Source organism: Callorhinus ursinus, unplaced genomic scaffold (genome assembly GCF_003265705.2).
Source record: "Callorhinus ursinus isolate GAN/ISIS: 27379988/994484 unplaced genomic scaffold, GSC_fseal_2.0 scaffold1, whole genome shotgun sequence".
Classification (NCBI taxonomy): domain Eukaryota; kingdom Metazoa; phylum Chordata; class Mammalia; order Carnivora; family Otariidae; genus Callorhinus; species Callorhinus ursinus.
In genome coordinates, this window is record NW_027397063.1 from 61,176,115 (window position 1) to 61,204,063 (window position 27,949).

The 27,949-nt window shown below is 39.0% G+C and overlaps 1 protein-coding gene across 1 annotated transcript in view; it reads right to left on the minus strand.

Moving 5' to 3' along the window:
* The window catches only part of OSBPL11 (oxysterol binding protein like 11), a 92,360-nt gene that overhangs the window by 51,223 nt on the left and 13,188 nt on the right, over nucleotides 1–27,949 (minus strand). The window contains exons 2-3 of the mRNA XM_025875642.2: nucleotides 10,949–11,017; nucleotides 575–750 (exon numbers count right to left, since the gene is read on the minus strand). Of these exons, the coding sequence (XP_025731427.1) occupies nucleotides 575–750; nucleotides 10,949–11,017 (245 nt within the window). The remainder of the gene's footprint in view (nucleotides 1–574; nucleotides 751–10,948; nucleotides 11,018–27,949) is intronic.

Sequence of the window (27,949 nt, forward strand, 5' to 3'; positions counted from 1 at the left end):
AAATATGCTCTTACTTAAAGAAATAACCTTTATTAAGCATTTAATGTGCACTCAGTATTTTCAGATCTCTTGCAGCATGCTCAGTTAGGATTACCATTATATTTTATGTGCATCAATTAAACAAAAAACACGAATTAAATTTACCTAAACAAAAGTTACACTTTTTAAATGAATATGAACATTTTAATAAATCCCAGCCATGTGTATTAGTTACTAGAAACTTCAAAGAGGGCATGTAAACCAAGTCAAGAAAAGGGGTAAAATACAAGGCAGACATAAAAAATACCATTTAAAGAAGCTATGTTTTTAGGTTTTTGAGTAATCAGGGTTTGTCTACACAAATATTTTACAGGGGCCAATTGTAAACACACTTGTTCATTGTGCCCCTTGAGAAAGCTTACTTATTAAAACAGATTTCATAAATTCATAAGCAATTCTAAGATTTTGGAATATCCTATCTACATATCGATGACAGTAGTTTCTGTTTCCAAAACTCAAATGAAGGCAGGGAAGTACATCAACTTCTCAAGGGAAGAAGAAAATCACACTATTAATTCTTGTATCTCGATCATACCTCTGAGTTTATACTGTTCCCCACTGGCAGCATTTACAGTGAAGGTGTGAGAGTCCTCATCACTAGGTGATATTACAGCTCCTGCAAGCTGCAAAGTACCTCTGGGCTTTTGATTTCTAGACTGCTCATTCACAAAGTACTCCAATAACCCAGCTTCATTGTTTAAAACAAAAAACCTGTAATGATTCAAAAAAGAAAAGTCATAATTTTTAAACATTCTCCCTAGTCAAACTAAATCTCAATCACATTTTGGAGTTCTTGCTATTAAAAAAATAAAATTCAAGGGATGCATGGGTGGTTCAGTCGGTTAAGCATCTGACTCTTGATTTTGGCTCAGGTCAGGATCTCAGAGTGGGGAGATCCTTTCTTTCTCCCTCTCCCTCTGCCACTACCCACCCCCATCTCCCCCTCTAATAAACAAACAAACAAACAAAATTCAAAAGCTGTTCAAGTACTTGGAAACACGAGGCCGAATTTCCCAGCAATAAAGCTTATTGAGAAATTGAATGAATTTAATAAACGACATAAAACCTTGAGCTGAAGTAAAGGTACTTAATAGGGAAGAGGCATACCAGATAATGCAAAAAGGAAGCAAAGATAGAGTATCCTTTCAGAGGAAAATTTCTTTCTCTCAAGAATTCATTAACAAGGAAGGTAAATAGCCCAAAGACAAATGGTAGTGAGACTTTTTATTTAAAATTCACTGGAAACAAATCAAAACATGAACTCTGAGGATAACTAAATGCTGGGTAAGGAATGAGTCTGATTTAAGATTTAATCAGTGAAATATACAATGAGAATAATGTCAGGGTAGAAGGATTTTGTGAATGTATCATTAAATAGGTCACAACTAACGATTACTTATCCTGTTTAAAAATGTAAAAGCTGCAACTGGAGATGGAGAAACATAAGGAACTAGAAACTAAATGATGAAATACTGATACACTTTGGAAAAGAATTTGATGTTATGATTTGGTTCCAGATTAATTACTTTATTGAGATTTCAATTTAAGTAATTCAATAGTTCTTTTTAAAAAAATCTAAAAAGTTTCAATTTAAAAAAAATAATGTTCGGGTTCGGAGCAGTTTGGCATTTTATGTTTCTGGGTTCTAGAACATTAGACCGTAAGATGGAGTTCAAGGTCCTAGAAGATACTGTCTTAAGCAACAGGCAACCATATCATATCAAACTGGGAGAAAATGGAAATCAGCTTTCTCTTCAAGGAAAGAAAAACTGCTGAGAAGCAAGCAAAATTTGAAAGTGGTTGCCTGAAAAGGGAGATGGGAAAGCAAAGAACTATTGTTTTTCTTGTTCATCTTTTAACATGCTTTTAGCATGATTTTTAAAATTACGTTCCCATATTTTATTTTAAAAATTAGCATTTTCTTTCATTTCATTAATTACTAGAAGAGTCATACACTTTTTCATGTGTTTACTGACCACCCATAGTTCTATTTAGTGAACTGCTCATCACATTTTGCCCATTTTTAATAGGGTTTTTTTTTTTTTAAGATTTTATTTATTTGACATAGAGAGACACAGCGAGAGGGGGAACACAAGCAGAGGGAATGGGAGAGGGAGAAGCAGGCTTCCCGTGGAGCAGAAAGCCTGATGCGGGGCTTGATCCCAAGACCCTGGGATCATGACCTAAGCCGAAGGCAGAGACACTTAACGCCTGAGCCACCCAGACGCCCTTAATAGGGTTATCTTTATTTTCCAAAATATCTGAAGAGATTCTTTGAATTACCACAAGATAGTCACTGACGTCATCTTCAATTTCTTAAAACAGAAGCATAAAACACAAAATGCACATATGAATCTGCTATGGTCTGAATGTGTGCCCCACAAATTCTTTATGTTGAAATCCTAACTCCTAAGGTAACAGTATTAAGAAACAGGGCCTTTGGGAGGTGTTTAGGTCATGAGGGCGGAACCCTCAGGAATGAGATTACTGCCCTTGTAAGAGAGACCCAAGAGCTCTTCCTTGACCTTTTTTCTGCCATGTTCTCACACAACAAGAAGTCTATGATAGGAAGAGGGCCCTTACCTAACAATGCGGGCACCATGATCTTGAACTTACAACCTCCACAACTGTGAGAAATGTTTATTAGCTACCCAGTCTGTAGTATTTTGTTATAGCAGCCCTAATGGACTAAGCAATGAATCTACTACAAAAAATTCATCAAATAAACAGAGAAATAAACAGAAGGGGTGGGTTAGTAAGAAAGCAATCTCATCAAGATACTAAAAACCACTGAATACACTTTAAGTGGGCAAATTGTATGGATTGTGCGTTTTATTTCAATAAAGCTGTTAAGAAAAAGAACAACAAAAATGGAAGGAAGGAAGGAAAGAAATCTCTTTCCACCACTCTAAATGTAAGTACAATTCATCTCAAACAGACAAAGAAAATTTAGACAAACAATATGTTTGAAAATCTCAAGTTTGCTGTGAACACATATTTCTTATCCCAAAAGTATTACCACAAATTTATTTATTTATTTCTTAAAGATTTTATTTATTTTGAGAGGGAGAGAATGAGAGATAGAGAGCACGAGAGGGAAGAGGGTCAGAGGGAGAAGCAGACTCCCTGCTGAGCAGGGAGCCCGATGTGGGACTCCATCCCGGGACTCCAGGATCATGACCTGAGCCGAAGGCAGTCACTTAACCAACTGAGCCACCCAGGCGCCCCACCACAAATTCTTAATACAGGAGGCACTCACCTAAATATACAGAAAATAATGGTGAGGAGGGATTGGTGGAGTCATAGAAATAACCAATAACTGAACAGCATGGTGACTATAGTTAATAACACTGTACTGCACATTTGAAAGTTGCTAAGAGTAGATCTTGAAAGTTCTCCTGGGTGGCTCAGTTGGTTAAGGGACTGCCTTCGGCTCAGGTCATGATCCTGGAGTCCCGGGATCGAGTCCCACATCGGGCTCCCTGCTCAGCGGGGAGTCTGCTTCTCCCTCTGACCCTCTTCCCTCTCGTGCTCTCTGTCTCTCACTCTCTCTCTCTCAAATAAATAAATAAAATCTTTAAAAAAAAAAAAAAAGAAAGTTCTCATCACAAAAAAAATTTTTTTTAATTATGTATGATGAGAGATGTTAGCTAGACTTATTGTGGTGATCATTTCATAATATATAGAGATATCAAATCTGTTGTATGTTGTACACCTGAAACTAATATGTTACATGTCAGTTATACCTCACTAAAAAAATGAGCCAATAACTGATCATCTTTTTAATACCAAGATGATACTATGGGTCCAATGCAATAAGAGAGCACTTTGGGTTATCTTTCATTATATGTGGATTAATCCAAATGTTCTTCTTTTATCCCTTTTATGAAGAGAAATTTTACAAGATGTATAGTTTGGAGATAGAAAGGCAATCCACATAGTGAGGAAATTTAACAAAGCCATTTTGCCCAGAAGGGTAGCAGACTCTTGGTGGAAGCATTCTGAACAAGTTGGCCTAGCCAATAAATGAAGAAAATGTAGGAACAAAGGTTAAATGTAACAGGGAAACAAGATTCATCATGAACCTTCACATGCAGAAAATTCAGCTAAGTTGTTAAAAGAAAATGCTGTTACAATTGGCAAATAACTGCTTATTTTTTGCAATTTCAAAATAACACACTGTCAATTTGGGAAAATGACTAATCTTTGAAATAACCCACAACTTAAAGTTAAATATCATCAAAATGCAACTTTAATCTAAAAATATTTTGACTTGGGGAGCCTGGGTGGCTCAGTTGGTTAAGCGACTGCCTTTGGCTAAGGTCATGATCCCGGAGTCCTGGGATCAAGTTCCACATCGGGCTCCGGGATCAGCGGGGAGCCTGCTTCCTCCCTCTGACCCTCTCCCCTCTCATGCTGTTTCTCTCTCGCGCTCGCTCTCTAATAAATAAATAAATAAAATCTTTAAAGAAATAAAAATATTTTGACTTGGAAGTCTATCTTACCATGACAAAAATAAACTTGAGAAGATTTTTGGGAGGAAAGGCAACCATGTGCCATATGCTGGCCATCCCAGGATTTTAATGTTCTGTGTCTACAGACTTCTAAGCCAGATGGGAAGCAATCTCACCTTCAGGAATTAGAAGTTAAAGTGGCAGGAAGTGGGTTCAGGAGACGGTGTTGCTGCTCTGTACTTTGCTAGCCTACCACATTCCAGAGCAAGCAGTTATTTAATCAGCATGCCCATGGTGGATTTCTCCAAGCTGCTACAAGTCAACCTTAGTCAAAACAGAAATGGATTGGAGGGAAATGGTCTTGAATATCTGCCATAGGTGCAGTGCTCTTATTACTTAAGCTACACCTGCAGCATATGGACAAGAGTGGCTAGGCATGCCAAAGAAACTAAGCAACCAAGCCGAGGGTCCTTGAACATGGTCTTACCCTTTCTGTTCACCTTTGATCATTCAATCTACATGTTTCATGCTGAGGACCCAGTATATCTCTGCTGTACCACAGGACCTCCAGCCCAGCTGACATAAAATAAAAATGGAAGATGGAAGTTTTTTTTTTAAGTGGGGCTACAGTTTGGGCGCCTGGGTGGCTTAGTCAGTTAAGCGTCTGACTCTTGGTTTCAGCTCCGGTCATATTCTCAGGGGTGTGGGATCCAGTCCCATGTCGGACTCTGCGCTCCCCAAAGTCTTCTTGAGATTCTCTCCCTCTCCCTCTGCCCCTCCCCCAGCTCATGCGCATGTGCTCTCTTTCTCTCTCAAATAAATAAAATCTTTAACAAAATAATAATAAAGTGGGTGTACAGCAAACTGACAAGGTGAGAACTCTCTCTGATGGGGTAAGTTGGTAAAAGTTTCTGTGTTCTCTCAGAGCAAACAGGGAGGAGTTTACAAGTACTTTCTAGTGCTGCTAAAAACTGGTCTCTTATACAACTGGAGGGATTATGTCAGGAGAGGCAGTGCCCCTCCCTATCCTAGACTGTTTGCTTGGATCCGCTAACTCCAGACAACCAGTAGCCAATGGATCTTTTTGGTGGGCTCCCTCATGCAATGATAAACACCTGCCACTTCTTCCTATGGTCTCAAGTTGCCACTCACCTGAAATGCCATCTTGAAATTATACTAAATTTTATTTATTTATTTTAAAAAGATTTTATTTATTTGACAGAGAGAGACACAGTGAGAGAGGGAACACAAGCAGGGGGAGTGGGAGAGGGAGGAGCAGGGAGCCCAACGCGGGGCTCGATCCCAGGACCCTGGGATCATGACCCGAGCCCAAGGCAGATGCCCAACGACTGAGCCACCCAGGCACCCCTATGCTAAATTCTATGTTTGTGTATGTTTTGGAGCTTTCTTACCTTGTTCCCCTTCTGAGAGTTTCTCAGTATTATTCAATATTATAATAAATGACAATTGTTGGATATTGGGGGAGAAAGCTAACCTATCTTCCTTTTAAGAAAGAGAACAAAGAATAGTGCGAAAACCAAAGTGACATAAAAATTTTAAAAATTAATATTCTCAGGGCACCTGGGTGGCTCAGTTGGTTAAGTGTCCAACTCTTGGTTTCAGCTCAGGGTCATGAGGTCAAGCCCTGTGATGGGCTCTTCGCTCAGTGGGGAGTCTGCTTGAGATTCTTTCTCCCTCTTCCTCTGCCCCTTCCCCTGCTCACATACTCTGTTTCTCTAAAATAAATAAAATCTTTAAAAAAATTAATATTCTGTATGAAATCTGAATATGAGCCTTCAAAAAATTTCAAAAACCTGAAGTGAAAAATACAACATGAAAAGACTCCCTTGACTTTACTTTTTTTTTTTTTAAAAAAAAATAAAAGATGGGAACCCTGGAGAACTGCCCTTTTAACTTCAATAGGGATGATTCCCTTTTAAGTTTTCATATCCAGCTTTGATCTGTCATATGATCTCTAACTTCCTGCCTGTCACTCTTATTTGGATTACCTAATGTCACTTCCAACTAAACACAGCCCAAACTGCCCTCTCTGTTAAACAATCACCTTTTTATCAGTGCTTCTCCTATTCTTTTAAATGTTTAAAAATCATTCTTTTATAAATTATGTACCATTTTCAAGTTGTTCAAGGTAGGAGAGCAAATTCAGCTCCTGTTATTTTACCGTAGCCAAAAGCAGAAGCATCCAAATGACATGTGAATTAGAAGCAGCATGATAATATAAAAACATAGACTTTGGAGTCAGAACTGTCTGGGTTCAAATTCCAGTATTATCATGTTTAAAAAGCTTAAAACTAACAGTGAGATACCACTTCACACCTATTTGGAAGGTTATTATAAAAAAACCCAAAAAACCAAAAAACAGAAAATAACAAGTGTTGGTGAGGATGTGGAGAAGTTAGGACCCTTGTGAACTTCTGGTAAGAATGTAAAATGATGTAGCCACTACGGAAAACAGTATGGAATTCCCCAAAAAATTAAACATAGAATTACCATATGATCCAGTAATTCCAATTCTGGGTATATACAAAAAAGACATGAAAGCTGAGACTTGAACAAATATTTGTACAGCAATATTCATAGCAGAATCACTCACAACAGCCAAAAGGTGGAAGCAACCCAAGCATCCACTGACGGATGAACAAAGAATATGTGGTACACACATGCAATAGAATATTAAGGTCTTTAAAAAAGGGGGGGGGTATTACTCAGCCTGAGAAAGAAAGGAAATCCTGACACATGCTACATCATGGCTGAACCTTAAAGATATGATGCTCTTTGTGAAATAAAGTGAAATAAGCCAGGCACAAAAGAACAAATACAGTATGACTTCATGTATTTGAGGTACCAAGAGCAGTCAGAGCATGGACACGGAAAGTAGAACACTGGCTGCCAAGGGCCTGGCAGAGGGAGGAATGGGGATTAGTATTTAATGGGTATAGTTTCATTTGAGAAGATGCGAGAAGTGCTACAGAGAGACAGTGTTGATGGCTGCACGACAATGTATGCATTTAATGTCACCAAACTGAACACTTATACATGGTTAAAATGATAAATTTTGTGTACATTTTGCCACAATAAAAAATAAATAAAAGTTTAATCCCCCTGTTCCACAACTACCAATTCTACCCTGGCTTTGCTCCTTACTGACTGCCTGTGTCACCTTGGACTGGATATTTAAACTCTCCAAGATCCCAGAGAAGTTTGAGAATCCTGCACAAAATAGGCACCTAAACACAAATTTATTTGCTGCCTCCAAACCATCCTAAAAGCTTAATCACTACAAGTATTTTAAAAAGCCCAAGGCAGGTGAACAAGTAATTATAAACCTAATATAATAGTAACTTTTGTCTATTGTCAACACCTCAATAAAAGGTTGGGGAAACTGACAGCTACAAACAAAACAATGAAACTAGATCACCTTCTTATACCATATAGAAAAATAAACTCAAAACGGATTAAAGGCTTAACTGTAAGACCTGTAACCATAAAATTCCCAGAAAAAAACATAGGTGGTAAGCTCTTTGACACTGATCTTAGCAATATTATTTTGGATCTGTCTCCTCAGGCAAGGAAAACAAAAGCAAAAATAAACAATTGGGACTACAACAAACTAAAAAGCTTTTGCACAGCAAAATGAAAGAGCAACCTACTAAATGGGAGGAGATATTTGCAAATGGTATACCCAATAAGGGGTAACATCTAAAATATGTGAAGAATTCATAAAATCCAATATAAAAAAAATATTAAAAAAATCCCAAACAATCCACTTAAATTTAAGTGAGCAGACAACCTGAATAGAAATTTCTCTAAAAAAGACATACAGGGGCGCCTTGGTGGCTCAAAGTTAAGTGTCTGCCTTTGGCTTAGGTCATGATCCCAGGGTCCTGGGATCAAGCCCCACATCGGGTTCCCTGCTCAGTGGGGAGCTTGCTTCTCTCTCTCCCTCTGCCCCTCTCCCTCCGTCCCTCACCCCTGCTTCTCCCTCTCCCTCTGTCCCTCACCCCTGCTTGTGCACTCTCTCTCTCTTGCTAGCTCTCAAATAAATAAAGAAAATCTTAAAAAAAAAGACAGGGGTGCCTGGGTGGCTCAGTTGTTAAGTGTCTGCCTTCAGCTCAGGTCATGATCCTGGGGTCCTGGGATCAAGCCCCACATTGGGCTCCCTGCTCAGTGGGGAGCTTGCTTCTCCCTCTCCCTCTGCCCCTCCCCCCTGCTTGTGCTCTCTCTCTCTCTGTGTCAAATGGATAAATAAAATCTTTTAAAAAAAATAAAAAATAAAAAGGACATATAGAGGGTGCCTGGGTGGCTCAGTCGGTTAAGCATCTGCCTTCGGCTCAGGTCATGATCCCAGGGTTCTGGGATGAAGTCCTGGATCAGGGTCCCTGCTCTGCAGGAAGTCTGCTTCTCTCTCTCTCTCTGTCCCTCACCCCTGCTTGTGTGCTCGCTCTCTCTCTAGCTCTCAAATAAATAAAATCTTAAAAAAAAAAAAAAAAGATATGGGGTGCCTGGGTGGCTCAGTCGATACTAAGTATCTGTCTTCGGCTCAGGTCATGATCCCGGGGTCCTGGGATCAAGCCCCACATTGGGCTCCCTGCTCAGTGGGGAGTCTGCTTCTCCCTCTCCCACTCCCCCTGCTTGTGTTCCTTCTCTTGCTGTGTCTCTGTCAAATAAATAAATAAATAAATAAATAAATAAATAAAATCTTTAAGTAAGTAAATAAATAAATACAGACATACAGATGGCCAACAGGCACAGGAAAAGATCCTACTACCACTAATCATCAGGGAAATGCACATCAAAACCACAATGAAATATTACCTCACAGCTGTCAGAATCGCTAGAATCAGAATGACAAGAAATACACATACTGGCAAAAATGTGGAGAAATATTAAAAGCAGGAAAACAAAACTGGAAGTATCATAATTCCAGACTTCAAGATACATTATAAAGCTACAGTAACCAAAACAGTATGGTGCTGGCACAGATCCACAGGATCAATGGAACAGAACAGAAAACTCAGAAATCAATCCACAATTATATGGTCAATTAATCTTCAATGAAGGAGTAAAGAACATACATACAAAAGAAACTGGACCACTTTCTTACAGTCTCTACAAAAATAAATTCAAAATGGATTAAAGACTTAAATGTGAGACTTGAAACCATAGAAATCCTACAAGAGAGCACAGGCAGTAATTTCTCTGACATCAGCCATAGCAACATTTTTCTAGATGTCTCCTGAGGCAAGGGAAATAAAAGCAAAAATAAACCACTGGGACTACATCAAAACAAAAACCTTCTGCACAGCCAAGGAAACACTCAACAAAACTAAAAGCAACCTACTGAATGGGAGAAGATATTTACAAATGATATATCCAATAAAAGGTTGGTATCCAAAATATATAAAGAACTGATACAAAAAGTGTTGGCGGGGATGTGGAGAAAAAGGCACCCGCTTGCACTCTTGGTGGGAATGCAAACTGGTATGGCCACTGTGGAAAACAGCATGGAGGTTCCTCAGAAAATGAAAAACAGGACTACCCTATGATCCAGTAATCGCACTACTGGATTTTTACCCCCAAAATACAAAAACACTAATTCAAAGGGATATATGCACCCCTACATTTATTGCAGCATTATTTACAATAGCCAAATTATGGCAGCAGCCCAAGTGTCCATCGACAGATGACAGATGAATGGATAAAGAAGATGTGGTGTAGATATAGATAAACACACACACACACACACACACACACACACGGTATACTACTAAGCCATAAAAAGAAATCTTGCCCTTGGTGGCTTCCTGGATGAACTTAGAGGGTATTATGTTAACTGAAATAAGTCAGACAGAAAGACAAATACTGAATGACTTCATTTATGTGTGGAATCTAAAAAACAAAACCAACAAACAAAACAGAAACAGATTTATCAATATGGAGAACAAACTGGTGGTTATCAGAGAGGAGGGATGGAAGGATAAACAATATAGGTAAAGAGGATTAAGAGGTACAATCTTCCAGTTATAAAATAAGACAAAGGGATATAATGTCCAGCATAGGGAATACAATCAATAATACTATAATAATTTGGTATGGTGACAGATGGTAACTGGACTTATTGAAGTGACCATTTTGTAATATACATAAATATCAAGTCACTATGTTGTATACCTGAAACTAATACAATATTGCATGTCAATTATTCTTTAATTAAAAAAATATTAACTTCTGAGGCATCTGGAGGGTGCCATCTGGACAGATGTCAACTCCTCTCACCCTCTAAAAAGGAGAATTCATCAGACTTTAAATAACTGTAAATTCTTCTCTAAAAGGTTTCCCATCCATGTTTGTCCAGAAGTAATATCAGAATATAAAATTATCAGTCCCACTTTTGGTCTCTTAGGAGAGAGATGTGACACAGGATAAGCACTTACCTGTATTGCCACCCAGTGACAAGGTTGGTGTACTTCATTAGGTAGCCATATACATTTTCCATGTGATCACTGTTTCAAAAAGATCAGAATGCACCAAAAAGTCAATAAAAATTAGAACTATCAGGAAGTTAACTGAACAGTTTTAAAAATAGCTATAGATACACATGCGTTTTACAAATGCCTCAAACTTGCTTCAGAAGATTTATAGATTAACAAAGAGGTATTTAATCCAAATTTGATATCCATACGTCTTTATTTTACCAGATTTCTTCAGAATATAATCCCATGTAAATTATTATATTAATATTTCAAATAGGAAATCATTATATAAACATAAAATTATGCAAATATAAAACAAATATACTATAAATATAATTTTAAATAAAAATATTGTATAACAATTCAATACTAAAGAAATAAAATAGTTTTATGGTTCTAGAAAGCCAAAAAAGGTCTCTAAATTGAATAGTGCCTCCTCACTCTGGTGGGACACATAAAGAGGCCAATCTGTTCTGTCTCTGATTCTTGGGCTTCCAAAATGAAGGTCCTGTTTTTGACGAGAGTGTGACACCTCACTCCCGCTCCACATCAGACAGGTATGAGGCAAAACACTCTCTACAAGTTTTGCCATAGGAAAGATTTTGATTGAGGCCTTATTACAACTGAGTTTTACTTCCTGCCCCATTTTTTCACATATTACACATATATTCTGCTATAGTGGTTCTTGAAAATGCAGTCTCTCACTGATATTTCTTTTCCTAACATTTTAAGGTTCCTTATACTTATGAAAAGTAAAGTGAGACCTACATTGACATACCTTGTTGATACATTTTTTATTTCATAATTTACATTAGAATTCCTTTAAAACTCACCTAAAGTTTTAATTTTACACTATAAAATGCAATGGATATTCATCACTAATTTTCTTTACTATCCCTAAGTCACAGAGGATACTTGATAAAATTTCAGCTAACCAGCACAAAGGAAACTGAAAGTGTGAGGCGACCGGCAACCTTTAAAACATGGACATATTAAAGGCAAAAAGCAAGGAAGAGCTGGCACAACTAATAGAACAAAGTTCAAAACAGATTTAGCTTGATCTCAGTGACAGATAAAAAGAGCTGAAGATAAAGACTCTCTCAGGAAAACGAAATGACCAGGAAAACGAAATGACCAAATTGATTATAAGATTCTTGTAGCTATTACTGGGGAGTGAGAAGGGGGATGCCTCAGGAATAAACTCAATATTGAGTGTCTTTCTAATCTCATTTCTTCAAAGTGCTTGAAAATAAAGATCAAATCTAAAAATAAAGAATTGAGCCCATGACTATGTTATTTTTTTCTATATTTTTCTTTCATTCTAAGGCTAGCAAGCAATACTGTTTATTAAGTGAAACTACTCAAGTCCTTTGGGTTTCATAAGGTCACTACTCTCAAGAAGACAAAGGTTATCCACTTCTAAAATGCCAACCTTATATGTTATGTCATGTTAAAACTGACAGTAGCAGCTAAATTCTCATTTCAATACTTTCTAGAGCCCACATCTAGAAGAAAGGATTCTCTGGAAACCCAGCCCCTTGGGTTTTTGCTAGAGTTCCTCTAGTTACAGCCCCAGGTCACAGTAAAGCTATTTCTTTCAGTTCCACTGGTACTTAAAAAAAGCATGAAGATATTTTTATTGTCTGGCTCCCACATCTTTCCCAAGCTTCAGCTTAAACAGCTCTTAGGGGTCACAGGAATCCCAATGCTCATGGATTTTGCCCAAAAATAACTTCCCAGAGTTCTTCCTCTGTTTTAGGTATTTAACACTCAGCTCAGCTCCCCTCAACTGTTTTTGCCCTCAAAACATTCCTTCAATTATATGTGGACCCTAAAAATAAAAAAAGAATAATTTTTTAAAGAATTTTTTTATTTTTAAGTTATCTCTACACAAAATGTGGGGCTTGAACTCACAAGTGCTCCATTGCCTAAGTCAGCCAGGCACCCTAAAAATGATTTTCAAAAAAGATCTCATAGATATAGAGAACAGACTGATGGTTGCCAGGGGTCGAGTAGTAAGTAAAATGGATGAAAGTGGATAAAAGATACAAACTTCCAGTTATAAAATAAATAAGTCCTGGAGATATAATGTCCAGCACAGGAAGTATATTAAAAATACTATATTGCATATTTGAAAGCTGCTAAGAGAGCAGCTCTTAAAGGTTCTCATCACAAGAAAAATGAAAGTGTAATATGTATGGTGATAGATATTTACTAGACTTATTGTGGTCATCGTTTCACAATGTATACAAATATCAAATTAAGTTGTGTACCTGAAACTGATATAATGTTGTATGTCAATTATATCTTAATTTAAGAAAAAACTTATCTGTTCATTCTAACCTGTATTTTCCTAACTTATTTATTTATTTATACATACATACATATATACATATTCCTCATCCATCCACAAAAAGCCTAAGGTGCCACACAACCTAAATTAAATATTTCTTCGAAGTACCAAAACATTCCATAATTCACCATTTTTGGTTTTCTGAACCCTTATAATCTAGTTTCTCTACACCAAGCCTTCATAACCATACTATGACTATTAGCATAGGATAAAAATATTACAACTCAATTATAGTTCAATTCCTCTGGTTTTAAGACAATTATATATATACAGTTTTTAAAGATTTTATTTATTTGACAGAGAGACACAGCGAGAGCAGGAACACAAGCAGGGGGAGCGGGAGAGGGAGAAGCAGGCTTCCTGCCGAGCAGGGAGCCCAATGCGGGGCTTGATACCAGGACCCTGGGATCATGGCCTGAGCCAAAGGCAGAAGCTTTACCTGAGCCAAAGGCAGACGCTTTAACGACTGAGCCACCCAGGCACCCTGACAATTATATTCTTTAAATGCATATGTGAACTGTGGAAAGAATCTTTCTTAAAACCTCAGTACAACTGAAAAAAAAAACAACAATAAAAATTTCATTTCTAAGTAATTGAAGATAATGCCTCATCTCCTTTACTTTTGTCCAGTCTCTCATATTACTAAAGCTAATCCTCATTTTGGTCACATCTAAGTTATTTACATCAGTCATTTCAAAGCTATCAATGAATTTTTAACAGTACAATTCTGGTAGCATCATTCCTGAAATAAAATTAAAGTATATCCTTATACTTGTATCACAGTAATGTTTTATGTTCAATTTTTAAAATGTTAATATTTTATTGATGCTTGTATCTAAAGAGTTAACTTTCTCACAAAAATTACAAGGGTGATACTGACATGGCTATGATATTCAAATGTGCAATTAATTATAAACTGCAGGCCTGCTTTTACTTCATGAAACAGACATCTGAGGCTGCAAAGAATCAACTTAAGAATTAAGATCATCCTATTCTTTGAAACAGCTGGTTGGCCCGGTCCTGCTTTCTCTCATCCTTCCCTTCCTCGGTCAGTGCAAGCGGCAGATGTGAAACAACTGCGCCATCTGGTGGCCCTTATAAAGAGCTTTGTGAGTGAACACCTTTTGTTCACTCTTCCCTCCTTATAAATGACTCTTCATGTAGTACCTCTAACCCTTATGCTTTGCTCCCATTTAAAATGTGTGAATTTTGGAGAGGTAATATGGCTGAGGAGTAGGTCGACCCTAAGCTTGCCTCCTCCCTGGAACACACCTTGCTAAATATCAAATCACTCTGAACACCCAAGAAATCGACTGGAAGTCTTAGAGAACAAAGCTGCACATCTACAAACCAAAAAAATGACCCATGGAACATAGAAGCTGCAGAGTTTGTGGGAGAAAAGAGCCATGGGCACTGCCCAGGGGAGGGCGCCCTGACAGTGGAGGGAGCATAAAGAGAGGAGGAGGAGAGAGAAAGCACAGGGGGAAAAAAAAAGAGTAAAAACACATGCGGGGGGCTGAACAAGAAAACTAGTCCCCAAACCATGGATGGGGAGAAAGGAGAGGGTTACAATACTGCCAGTTTTCTATAAACAGTGAAGTGCAGATTTTGAAGTTTCTGAAGTCTGAGACATTGCCAGGTTTGTGCCTGGGGAACGGAGCGGTGCTTCAATGGGAGAGCAGGGCTGAGCCCCAGCAGCAGACAGCCTGAGGATCCCCAGGGTCACACAGGGAGAAGCAGTACCCCTGCTTGGTGTGCATTTGGTAGAGGTGACACCGCGTCTCCACGGGCAAAGGGCCCTGCAGGCGCCATCAAGCTGTCCCACTCACCAGTATAGGAACAAAGACTCCGACTGAGGGCTGCAAACCCGGCACCAGCTGCGTGTTGTGATCTACAATAAACTCCAAACTGCTGAGAAATGGCGCAGCTGTCTCCTGCGACAAGCTGGCACTGGTCACAATTCAGGGAGACCCTCCCCCAGAGGATCAGTGCGGGTCTGTGCCCCCGGGGGGGTCTCTGAAGTGCGGGATTTCGAAACACAACCACACCCGAGATAAAACACAGGAGTGCTGCACCGTTTGGCAGGAGGACAGCGACGACACAGGGTGAAGGCGGGGATGTGACAGAAACCAGTAACAGAGTCAGGGTCATCACTGGGCATCTGTGAGGGCTTACTTTAGAGAGGCGGCACACATTTCCTGCTCTGGAGAGAAGAGGTCAAAGCCATTCCCCCTCTCCCCTAGGTTGATCCATCTCAGTGAGATAAACAGCGCCACCAAGTGGAGAATGGAGCCACTACATCAAGCCCCGCTCCCCTTCACCCTGCAGGAGCATCTCCACTAGGGCAATTCCACCTGAGAATCAGGGCAGCAGGCCCTCCACCAGGGAACCAGCACAAACCCCCTCACACACCAAGTCTACTGACCACAGAGTGCTGCAAAGCTTCAGCACTAAGGGAAACAGGACCTAGCATCCTTTGGGCTTTGTTTCTTTTGTTTTTATCTGTTTTTGTTTTGTTTGTTTTTTAGATACAGAATGCAATTTTTAATGTTTTATAATTGTATTATTTTATATACATTTCTTTAATTTTTTTTCTTTTCTTTCTACCTTTTTTCTTTTTTTTAATTAATTAATTAGTTTATTTATTTTTAAAGATTTTATTTATTTATTTGACAGAGAGAGACACAGCGAGAGAGGGACCACAAGCAGGGGGAGTGGGAGAGGGAGAAGCAAGCTTCCCGCCAAGAAGGGAGCCCGATGTGGGGCTCGATCCCAGGACCCTGGGATCATGACCTGAGCCAAAGGCAGGCACCCAACGACTGAGCCACCCAGGCGCCCCCCCCTTTTTTTAAAAGATGTATTTATTTGAGAGAGAGAGAGAAAGAGAGAGCATGAGTGGAGGAGGGGCAAAGGGAGGAGAGATAGAATCCTCAAGCAGACTCCTGCTGAGCACAAAGCCCAATGGGGAGCTGAGATCATGACCTGAGCCAAAATCAAGAGTTGTCCCTTCAACCAACTGAGCCACCCAGGCGCCCCTACCTTTTTCAATCAAGCTTTCCGTAACAAGCGGACCAAAACATACCTAGGATCTAGCTTCCTTTATGTACTTTTTTCCTTTTTCCTCGATTTTTAAATTTTTATTTTGTTTTATTTTCCTTTTTTTTGTCTCTCTCTAAAATAACAAGACAGAGGAATTCACCTCAAAAGAAAAGAACAGGAAGAAATGATGACCAGAGATTTAATCAATGTAGATATAAGTAAGATGTCTGAACTAGAATTTAAAACAATTATACGGGGCGCCTGGGTGGCTCAGTTGATTAAGCGACTGCCTTCGGCTCAGGTCATGATCCTGGAGTCCCGGGATCGGGTCCCGCATCGGGCTCCCTGCTCAGCAGGGAGTCTGCTTCTCCCTCTGACCCTCTTCCCTCTCCTGCTCTCTATCTCCCATTCTCTCTCTCAAATAAATAAATAAAATCTTTAAAAAAAAATAATCACTCTCAATATAAATGGACTAAATGCTCCAATCAAAAGACAGAGGGTATCAGAATGGATAAAAAAACAAGATCCATCTATATGCTGCCTACAAGAGACTCATTTTAAACCTAAAGACACCTACAGATTGTAAGTGAGGGGATGAAGGGGCGTCTGGGGGGCTCAGTTGGTTAAAGGTCTGTGTTTGGCTCAGGTCATAATCCTGGGGTCCTGGGATCAAGCCCCTTGTCAGGCTCCCTGCTCATTGGGGAGTCTGCTTCTCCCTCTCCTTTTGCCCCCTACCCCCCTCCCCTGCTCATGTGCTCTCTCTGCTATCAAATAAATAAAATCTTAAAAAAAAAAAGAAAAGAAAAAAGAAGAAGTGAGGGGATGGAGAACCATCTATTATGCTAATGGATGTCAAAAGAAAGCTGGAATGGCCATCCTTAATATCAGACAAACTAGATTTTAAAACAGAGACTGTAATAAGAGATGAAGAAGGGCATTATATCATAATTAAAGAGTCTATCATTCAAGAAGATCTAACAATTGTAAATATTTATGCCCCCAACTTGGGAGCACCCAAATATATAAATCAATTAATAACAAACATAAAGAAACTCATTGATTACAATACAATAATAGTAGGGGACTTTAACACCCCACTTACAGCAATGGATAGATCATCTAAGCAGAAAATCAACAAGGAAACAATGACTTTGAATGACACACTGGACCAGATGGGCTGAACAGATATATTCAGAACATTTCATCCTAAAGCAGCAGAATACATACTCTTTTGGAGTGCACATGGAACATTCTCCAGAAGAGACCACATACTGGGTCACAAATCAGCCTTCAGAAGTACAAAAAGATCGAGATCATACCATGCATATTTTCAGACCAAAATGCTATGAAACTTGAAATCAACCACAAGAAAAAATTTGGAAAGACTTCAAATACATGGAAATTAAAGAACATCCTACTAGGGACGCCTGGGTGGCTCAGTTGGTTAAGCATCTGCCTTCGGCTCAGGTCATGATCCCAGGGTCCTGGGAATGAGTACCACAGCAGCTCCCTGCTCAGGGAGACTGCTTCTCCCTCTGCCTGCCGCTCCCCCTGCTTGTGCTCTTTCTCTCTCTCTCTGACAACTAAATAATAAAATCTTAAAAAAAAAAAAAAAAAGAATGACTGGGTTAACAGTAAATCAAAGAAAAAAAAATACAGGGAAGCAAATGAAAACGAAAACCCAGTATAGTCCAAAACCTTTGGGATGCAGCAAAGGCAGTCCTAAGAGGGAAGTATGTTGCAATACAGGCCTACCTCAAGAAGCAAGAAAAGTCTCAAATACACAACCTTTCCTTACACCTAACAGAGCTAGAAAGAGAACAACAAATAAAACCTAAAGCCAGCAGAAGAAGGGAAATAATAAAGATTAGAGCAGAAATAAATGATAAAGAAACAAAACAACAACAGAAACCAGTAGAACAGATTAACAAAACTAATTGCTGGTTCTTCGAAAGAATTAATAAAATTGATAAACCCCTAGCCAGACTTACCAAAAAGAAAAGAGAAAGGACCCAAATAGATAAAATCATGAAGGAAAGAAGAGAGATCACAAGCTAACACCACAGAAATGCAAACAATTATAAAAGAGTACTATGAAAAATTTTATAACAGTAAACTGGGCTATCTGGAAAAAATGGACAAATTCCTAGAAACTTACAAACTACCAAAACTGAAACAAGAATAGAAAAATTTGAACAGACCCATAACCAGCAAAGAAACTGAATCAGTTATCAAAAATCTCCCAACAAACAAAAGTCCTGAGCCAGATGGCTTCCCTGGGGAATTCTAACAGACATTTATTTTATTTATTTATTTTTTTAAAGATTTTATTCAGTTATTGGACACAGCGAGAGAGGGAACACAAGCAGGGGGAGTGGGAGAGGGAGAAGCAGGCTTCCCGCTGAGCAGGGAGCCCGATGTGGGGCTCGATCCCAGGACACTGAGATCATGACCTGAGCCGAAGGCAGACGCCCAACAACTGAGCCACTCAGGTGCCCTCTAACAGACATTTAAAGAAGAGTTAATACCTACTCTTCTCAAACTGCTCCAAAAAACAGAAATGGAAGGAAAACTTCCACACTCATTCTACGAAGCCAGCATTACCTTGATTCCAAAACCAGACAAAGACCCCACTAAAAGGAAAGTATAGGCCTGATGAACATGGATGCAAAAATTCTCAATAAAATACTAGCAAATTGAATTCAACAGTATATTAAAAGAATTATTCACCACAATCAAGCGGGATTTATTCTGGGACTGCAGGGGTGGTTCAATATTTGCAAATCAATCAACGTGATACACCACATTAATAAAAGAAAGGATAAGAACCATTTGATCCTGTCAATAGATACAGAAAAAGCATTTGACAAAACATAGCATCCATCCTTGATAAAAACCCTCAACAAAGGGAGAGTTGGAACATATCTCAACATCAGTAAAGGCCATATACAAAAGACCCACAGCTAATATCATTCCCAGGGAGAAACTGAGCTTTTCCTTTAGGACATCCTTGTCAGGAACAAGACAAGGATGTCCACTCTCACTATTACTATTTAACATAGTACCGGAAGCCTTAGCCTCAGCCATCAGGCAACAAAAAGAAATAAAAGGCATCCAAATCAGCAGGGAAGAAGTCAAACTTTCACTATCTGCAGATGACATAATATATGTAGAAAACCCAAAAGACTCCACCAAGAAACTGCTAGAACTAATAGATGAATTCAGCAAAGTTGCAGGATATAAAATCAATACGCAGAAATCAATAAAGCAGCAGAAAAAGAAATTGAGGAATCGATCCCATTTGCAATTGCACCAAAAACAATAAGATACCTAGGAATAAACCTAACTAAAGAGGTAAAAGATCTGTTTTCTGAAAACTACACACTTATGAAAGAAATTGAAGAGGACACAAAGAAGTGGAAAAGCACTCCATGCTCATGGTTTGTAAGAACATTGTTAAAATGTCTATACTACCCATGGGCGCCTGGGTGGCTCAGATGGTTGAACGTCTGCCTTCGGCTCAGGTCGTGATCCCAGGGTCCTGGGATCGAGTCCCGTGTCGGGCTCCCTGCTCCTTGGGAGCCTGCTTCTCCCTCTGCCTCTCTCTCTCTCTCTCTGTCTTTCATGAATAAATAAATAAAATCTTTAAAAAAAAATGTCTATACCACCCAAAGCAAGCTACACACTTAATGCAATCCCTATCAAAATATCACCAGCATTTTTCACAAAGCTAGAACAAACAAATCCTAAAATTTGTATGGAACCACAAAAGACCCCAAATAGTCAAAGCAATTTTGAAAAAAAAAACAAAAACAAAAAACCCGAAACTGGAGGCATCATGATTCCAGATTTCAAGACATCAAGACAGTACGGTACTGGCACAAAAACAGACTCACAGATCAATGGAACAGAATAGAGAACCCAGAAATGGACCCAAACAATATGGCCAACTAATCTTTGACAAAGCAGGAAAAAGTATCCAATGGAAAAAAGTCTCTTCAACAAATGGTGTTAGGAAAACTGGACAGTGACATGCAGAAGAATGAAACTGGACCACTTTCTTAAACCATACACAAAAAGAAATTCAAAATGGATGAAAGACCTAAATGTGAGACAGGAATCCATCAAAATCCTAGATGAGAACACAGGCAGCAACCTCTGACACTGGCTGTAGCAACTTCTTACACATCGCCGGAGGCAAGGGAAACAAAAGCAAAACTGAACTATTGGGACTTGAGATAAAAAGCTTCTGCACAGTAAAGGAAACAATCAACAAAACTAAAAGCGCAACCTACAGAATGGGAGAAGATATTTGTAAACGACATATGTGATAACAGGGTTAGTATTCAAAATCTATAAAAAATTTATCAAACTCGACACCCAAAAAATAAATAATCCAGTTAAGAAATGAGCAGAAGACATGAATAGACACTTTCCCAAAGAAGACAACCAGATGGCTTACACACATGAAACGATGCTCAACATCAATCATCATCAGGGAAATACAAATCAAAACCATGATGAGATACCACCTCACACCTGTCAGAATGGCTAAAATCAAAAGCACAAGAAAAAACAGCTGTTGGCGAGGATGTGGAGAAAGGGGAACCCTCTTGCACTGTTGGTGGGAATGCAATCTGGTGCCGTCACTCTGAAGAACAGTATGGAGGCTCCTTAAAAAGTAAAGAAAATAGAACTACCCTATGATCCAGCAATTGCACTACTAGGTATTTACCCAAAGGATACAAAAATATAGATTCAAAGGGGTACAAGCACCCCTATGTTTACAGCAGCACTATCAATAATAGCCAAACTATGGAGAGTCCAAATGTCCATCAACTGATGAATTGGATAAAGACGTGGTGTGTGTGTGTGTGTGTGTATATATATATATACACACACATATATATACAATGGAATATTACTTGCCCATCAAAAAGAATGAAATCTTGCCATTTGCATCCATGTGGATGGAGCTAGAGCACATTATGCTAAGTGACGTAAGTCAGAGAAGACAAATACCATACGATCTCACTCATTTGTGGAATTTGAGGAGGAAAACAGATGAACATATGGGAAGGGGGGAAAAAAGAGAGGGAAACAAACTGTAAGAGACTCTTAACAACCGAGAACAAACTGAGGGTTGATGGAGGGAGGTGGGGGGGGATGGGCTAGATGGGTGATGGGCTAAATGGGTTGCAATGATCACTGGGTGTTGTATGTAAGTGATGAATCACCGAATTCTACTCCAGAAACCAATACTGCATTGTATGTTAACTAAGGAAAATTTATTTATTTAAAGATTTTATTTATTTATTCATAAGAGACAGAGAGAGAGAGGCAGAGGGAGAAGCAGGCTCCCTACTGAGCAGGGAGCCCGATGCGGAACTCGATCCCAGGACCCTGGGATTGTGACCTCAGCCGAAGCAGACGCTTAACCATCTGAGCCATCCAGGCACCCACTAAGTACAACTTAAATAAAAAAATGAAAAAGGGGCACCTGGGTGGCTCAGTCGGTTAAGCGTCTGACTCTTGGTTTCAGCTCAGGTCATGATCTAAGTGTTAGGAGATCGAGTCCCATGTCGGGCTCCGCGCTCAGCATGGAGTCTGCTTGAGATTCTTTCCCTCTTCCTCTCCCTCCCCCTGCTCATGCACACTCTCTCTAAAATAAATAAATAAATAAAATCTTTGAAACAATAAAATAAAATGTGTGATGTTTTATAGGAGATTTTTAATGTACCTGTTAAAAGGAACAAAATCTAGTTGCTCAAGTGGGAACACACATATCTGATCATATCATACTACTATTTTGTGTTCTATGAGGTGGAAATGATGGTCCAAAAGACTAATACACTAAAAAATAAGCTATGAAAAAGTTAATTTCTTTTTCAGTCCTTCAGCAACTATACTGCTCAACAAATTGGGTATATTCTGATCTTCTAAACTTGTTAACATTCAATTGGGATTAGTACTAGAGGCTGACAGTCTATAAAAACAACCGATTAACTGAACTATGCCAGGTGGCATTATTAGAGTTAATGTGAGCCTCATTTTCTCTGAAATAAGTTAATGATGATTATTTCAATTCCTAAGTCTCCATTACTATAACATACTTATTTCTTACTCCTTCTTGATCAGACTTAGGGAAGATATATAGCTTTTAAAGTTAAGCTACTTTCGGGCGCCCGGGTGGCTCTCAGTTGGTTAAGCGACTGCCTTCGGCTCAGGTCATGATCCTGGAGTCCCGGGATCGAGTCCCGCATCGGGCTCCCTGCTCGGCAGGGAGTCTGCTTCTCCCTCGGACCCTCCCCCCATCTCATGTGCTTTCTCTCTCTCTCAAATAAATAAAATCTTTAAAAAAAATTAAAAAATAAAGTTAAGCTACTTTCTGAATAGTTTCCAATCCTTTCATCTCAGTTCAGCACAATTACTCAGTACCTTCTACATACAAAGCACTCTGGAAATCCACTGAAAAGGATGGGAAAATAAGGCAATTTCTCTCCATCCCCCAACCATAATCTAATATAAGAGAAATATATCTCCTTGAAGCAAAAGACAATGACAAGGGCTCCTCCTGGAGAGATACATTGGGACTGTGTTTTTAGCTGTCATACAAATGGGAAAGGTATTTCACTAAAGACATAGGATTCACTAAACAGACAGAGGAGTTGATAGTGACTGAGGCTGAAATGACTGGATGTTGACTGGATGTGAAGTGAGAAAGAGATCGACAGTGAGAATAAGGGGGAGACAGAAGGGACAGGGCCACCACTGGATTTCCAGCTGGAACAACTGCACAGACAGTAATACCTTCACTGGGAAGTTTGGGTTTGTTCCAATTTCACATGTTGAATTTCAGGGATCTGTGGGACTTACACGAGGAGATATACAATAAGGTAGCCTGATTTGGGTTGGACATATAATTAGCATGTAAGCATGTACTGGTTTTGAAGCCATGAGAGCAAATAAAAATCACCCAAGAAGGATTCTAAAACACCAAGAAGTAGAACAGAGTCTAAGAAAGAACCCTAAGGAAAAGTTTTAGAGGCAAGGGGAGTACAGAGAAAGGAGAAGAAGTAGCTAAGTAGTAGGAAGAAAACAAGGAGTATTTCAAATAAGTTTGTGGTCAAGCATGTTCAAAGCTACTGAGGGGTGAGATAAGATGAAGACAGAAGTTTCTAATAGATTTAACAACCAAGAGACAACAGATCAATGGAATGATGAAGGCACAGCCAGCTGGCAGTAATAATTAGGAAAGACTGGGAGAAACAGTACTGGTTTCAAGGATGTGGACTTAAGACAGGGTAATTCTAAGTACCCAAAGAGGAGACAGAAAGACTCAAGACTCAGGAGAAAGGAAAATGTAAGAGAGGTGGCTTCCGGAGCTCGGGAAGAGGAATTAGTCTCGGACACCTTAACACATTTAACTGCAGACAGGAATTCAAGCAAGCTGTCGTCAAGCCACAGACCAAAATTCCTATTTTCTACTAAGCAAAAACTGTCCTCCAAAATTAGCTTAGTTTTGCTTCACTCCCTTGATAGCATAAATAGCATGATGAAGGGAGACAGCAGCCAGCTTAGCTAAGCAAAAAGCATCTGACAACAGACGGGAGTGACTGCAACACATGTACCTCCTCCTGCTGTAAAAAGAAATTCTGCAGAGCAGAGACTGCTTCTTACTCATCCCAGTATTCATTGCAGCACCTAGTACATAGCCTGGGATATAACAGGTGTTCAAGAAATCTCTGCTGAATGATTTAAGCAATAGGAAGATAGAAGCAGAATGTTTCTATAAAACCACAAGACAATTCTGAGTAGCTGGCAAAAAAAATAAAATTAAAAAAATCAACTCACAGCCTATACTCAAATCAATCTCAGATAAAACAAATTCTAATTCCAACTGTGTTTTAGTCTATACCCAAAAGTATGAAGTCAAGTGAAAGGTACTCCCTTCCTGCTAAAAGCCTTAAAGATGTTAATGCTCTTTGCATTGAGTAATGTATAGAATTGTTGAATCACTATATTGTACACCTGAAACTCCTATAATACTGTATGTTAATTATATTGGAATTAAAATTTTTAAAAAATGTTAACACTCTTGGGCCCAAGAACTTTACTTCCAGGTATCTAATCTAAGAAAATGATTAGAAATGTAGACAAAGATAATATTCAACTGTGTCCACTGTAGCACTATTTATAATAATTAAAATAATAATCATAACCAAAGAAAGAAAAAAGGAAATGAATGGAGAGGAAGAAAACTAAAATAAGCTCAATGAAAGACATTAGGAGAATGATTAAGTAGTATCACAGATTACCCTATATGTTAAACCACTGGAATTTAATACTTAAAAAAAAAAGAAGTATCATAGAATAGTATTCGCCAAGTAAAATGTTTATGAGCTTCTAACAACATGGGAAAGTTTTTTAAGATCATTAAAACTTCAGGCTACCCAATTTTATATAGCCTATAAAGAATATGTACAGAACAAAACTACACAAAATAGTAACTATGGTTATCACTAAACGGGAAGAATTACGGATGGTTTTACTTCGCCCCTTTACTGTTTCACATTTTCCAATTTTAATATTGTATTATTTTCACAACCAAAACAGTTTTTAAATGTTCAGTTATATTGACTAGGTGGCATAATTCAGGCATAGAGCTATTTCTATCTGTTATTAGGTATAGATTACATTTTTTAAAACTTTCCAATGTGACCATATGACCATTGCTCTTTGAGGATGTAGAACTGTTTCCTATATGTACTTACTTCCCAAATTAAATTACACATACCCAAAACTGGGCTGGGTGGCTGGGAGAACGGCATAAAACCAGACTGCATTCTAGAGCAAATTCAGTTGACTGTGAGAAGTAAAAACATTTTTAATATCAAAACTCTCGTAAATGTTAAAAAAAAAAAAAAAAAAAAGAAAAGAAAAAGCAAAAACTTGCTCCCTCCTGACACATTTCCAGGTGGAGAACTTCTCCAGAGAGTTCCTGTCCTCCCCTCCCCATTCTTACCCTGACACCTTCCACAGCTGGGCATGAACGGTTCACCCTTTCTGAGCTCTTTCCCTTGGATCTGCCTCCTACCCAAAGAAGACATTCTTACCTGCTCTGACAGAGCAAAAGACCTGAGTATTCCAAACTGCCTGTGACTAGGTAAATAAAGTGTGCCTAATTCCAGGGTGGAGATAGCACACCTACTCTACCCTGTTAACTGCTGCGGCTTTCTTCAGTGAGTTTTCCCAGTAATAAAACTATTTCTTAACATCCATTAGGATGTCTATTATCAAAACCAAACAGACAGAAAATAACAAGGGTTGGCAAGGCAAGGATATGGAGAAACTGGAACCCTTCCTTCTACACTGTTGGTGGGAATGTAAAATGGTACAGCTGCTGTGGAAAACAGCAATGGTGGTTCCTCAAAAAGTTAAAGTGTCGAGAATTATTATATGATCCAACAATTCCAATTCTGGGTATAAGCAAAAGAATGAAAGCAGGGACTCGAACAGATATTTGTTATACCAATGTTCACTGCGGCAGTATTCATAATAGCCAGAAGATGGAACAACCCAAATGGACATCAACAGATGAATGGATAAACAAAATGTGGCAAATACATGCAATCAAGTATTATTCAGTCTTAAAAAGGGAGGAAATTGACACATGCTGCAACATGTATGAAATTTGAGGACATTATGCTAAGTGAAATAAGCCAAACACAAAATGACAAATATTGTATTATTTCACTTATATGAGGTACCTAGAGTAGTCAAAATCAGAGGGACAGAAGACAGAATATTGGTTGCCAGGGGCTGAAGGCTGGGGTGGGGGACGAGGTGTTATTATTTAATGGGTACAGAGTTTTAGTTTGGGAGGATGAAAAATTCTAAAGAATAGTAGTGACAGGGGCGCCTGGGTGGTTCGGTCGGTTCAGCGTCTGCCTTTGGCTCAGGTCATGATCTCAGGGTCCTGGGATCGAGCCCCGCATCAGGCTCCCTGCTCAGCAGGGAGTCCCCTTCTCCCTCTCCTTCTGCCCCTCCTGCTCATGTGCTCTCTCACTCTCTCTCTCAAATAAATAAAATCTTAAAAAAAAAAAGAATAGTAGTGATAGTTGCACAACAATGTGAATGTACTTAGTGACAACAGAACTGTACACCTAAAAAATAGATGGTAAATTTTACATGTCTATTTTACCACAGTTAAAAAAAAAACACCTGACAATTTAATTATGTCCTGTCTGACTCCTGTGTCCTCTTTCTCAACTGGTCCTGAATTCACGATATTATTTACTGACCTCTGGAAACAACAGATATAGAGTAGAATATAAAATCGTCATGAATTTCAAAGATAATACAGAAAACTCTCATGAAAGCTGTACCAGCCACGGACTACTCTATTCTTTTTTTTTTTTTTATGTTACATTAATCACCATACATTACATCATTAGCTTTTGATGTAGTGTTCCATGATTCATTGTTTGCATATAACACCCAGTGCTCCATGCAGAACGTGCCCTCTTTAATACCCATCCCCAGGCTAACCCCTCCCCTCTAGAACCCTCAGTTTGTTTCTCAAGAGTCCACAGTCTCTCATGGTTCGTCTCCCCCTCCAATGTCCCCCGCCCTTCATTTTTCCCTTCTTACTTTTTTTTTTTTTTAACATATAATGTATTATTTGTTTCAGAGGTACAGGTCTGTGATTCAACTCACAAACTAGATCCATTTAAGGTACCTACTATCAGGAAGAGGGGAACCCGGGTGGCTCACTTGGTTAAGCCTGTGACTCTTAATTTCAACTCAGGTCATGATCTCACAACCCTGAGATCATGACCTCAGCTGAAATCCAGAGTTGGGTTCCACACTCAGCAGGGAGTCTGCTTGAGATTCTTTCTCTCCCTCTCCTTCCACCTCTCCCCAGCCCCACTCAGGCTTATGTGCACACATGTTCTCTCTCCCTCTCTCTCAAAAAAAAAGAGAGATTATTCAGCAAGAAAGTTTGAGAAGTACAGCTGTAAAATGTTTTGCCTATAAACCACCCCCCCAAAAAATCCTATACATAATCTGATTGTTACAGACAACTAAGAAATCCCTCATGCAGATAACGGGCCAGAGCTTCAGTGATGATGGAACAGGAAAATTTCTACATGGAAAAGTAGAAAGTCACCTCTAACACCGCAAGAAAGTTAGAAAGCTGTTTATTATAATGGGAAGAATATGGCTTAGGGCCACACAGATACAGGTATGAACTCCAGTGTGACCTTGGGTAGGTAATGACATCTGGTCCTGAGTTTCCTCATCTGTAAATGGGGATAAGAGTACCTGTTGTGCAGATTTACAATGAGGAAAGAAAAAAAGAGATAATATATTTCAACCCATGTATTTTTGAAGTGTATTTCAATATGGTTAACACTCAACAAATATTGGTTCTCTCCCACTGCAGGAAGTCAATTCCTCCACAGGCAAATTCCTTTGATCTAGGCTCCTTTTCTACATCAGTTTTCTAGATCTGGTCTTATCTTCTTAACCTGACATTTCCAGGTCAGATATGGGACCTAAAAAGC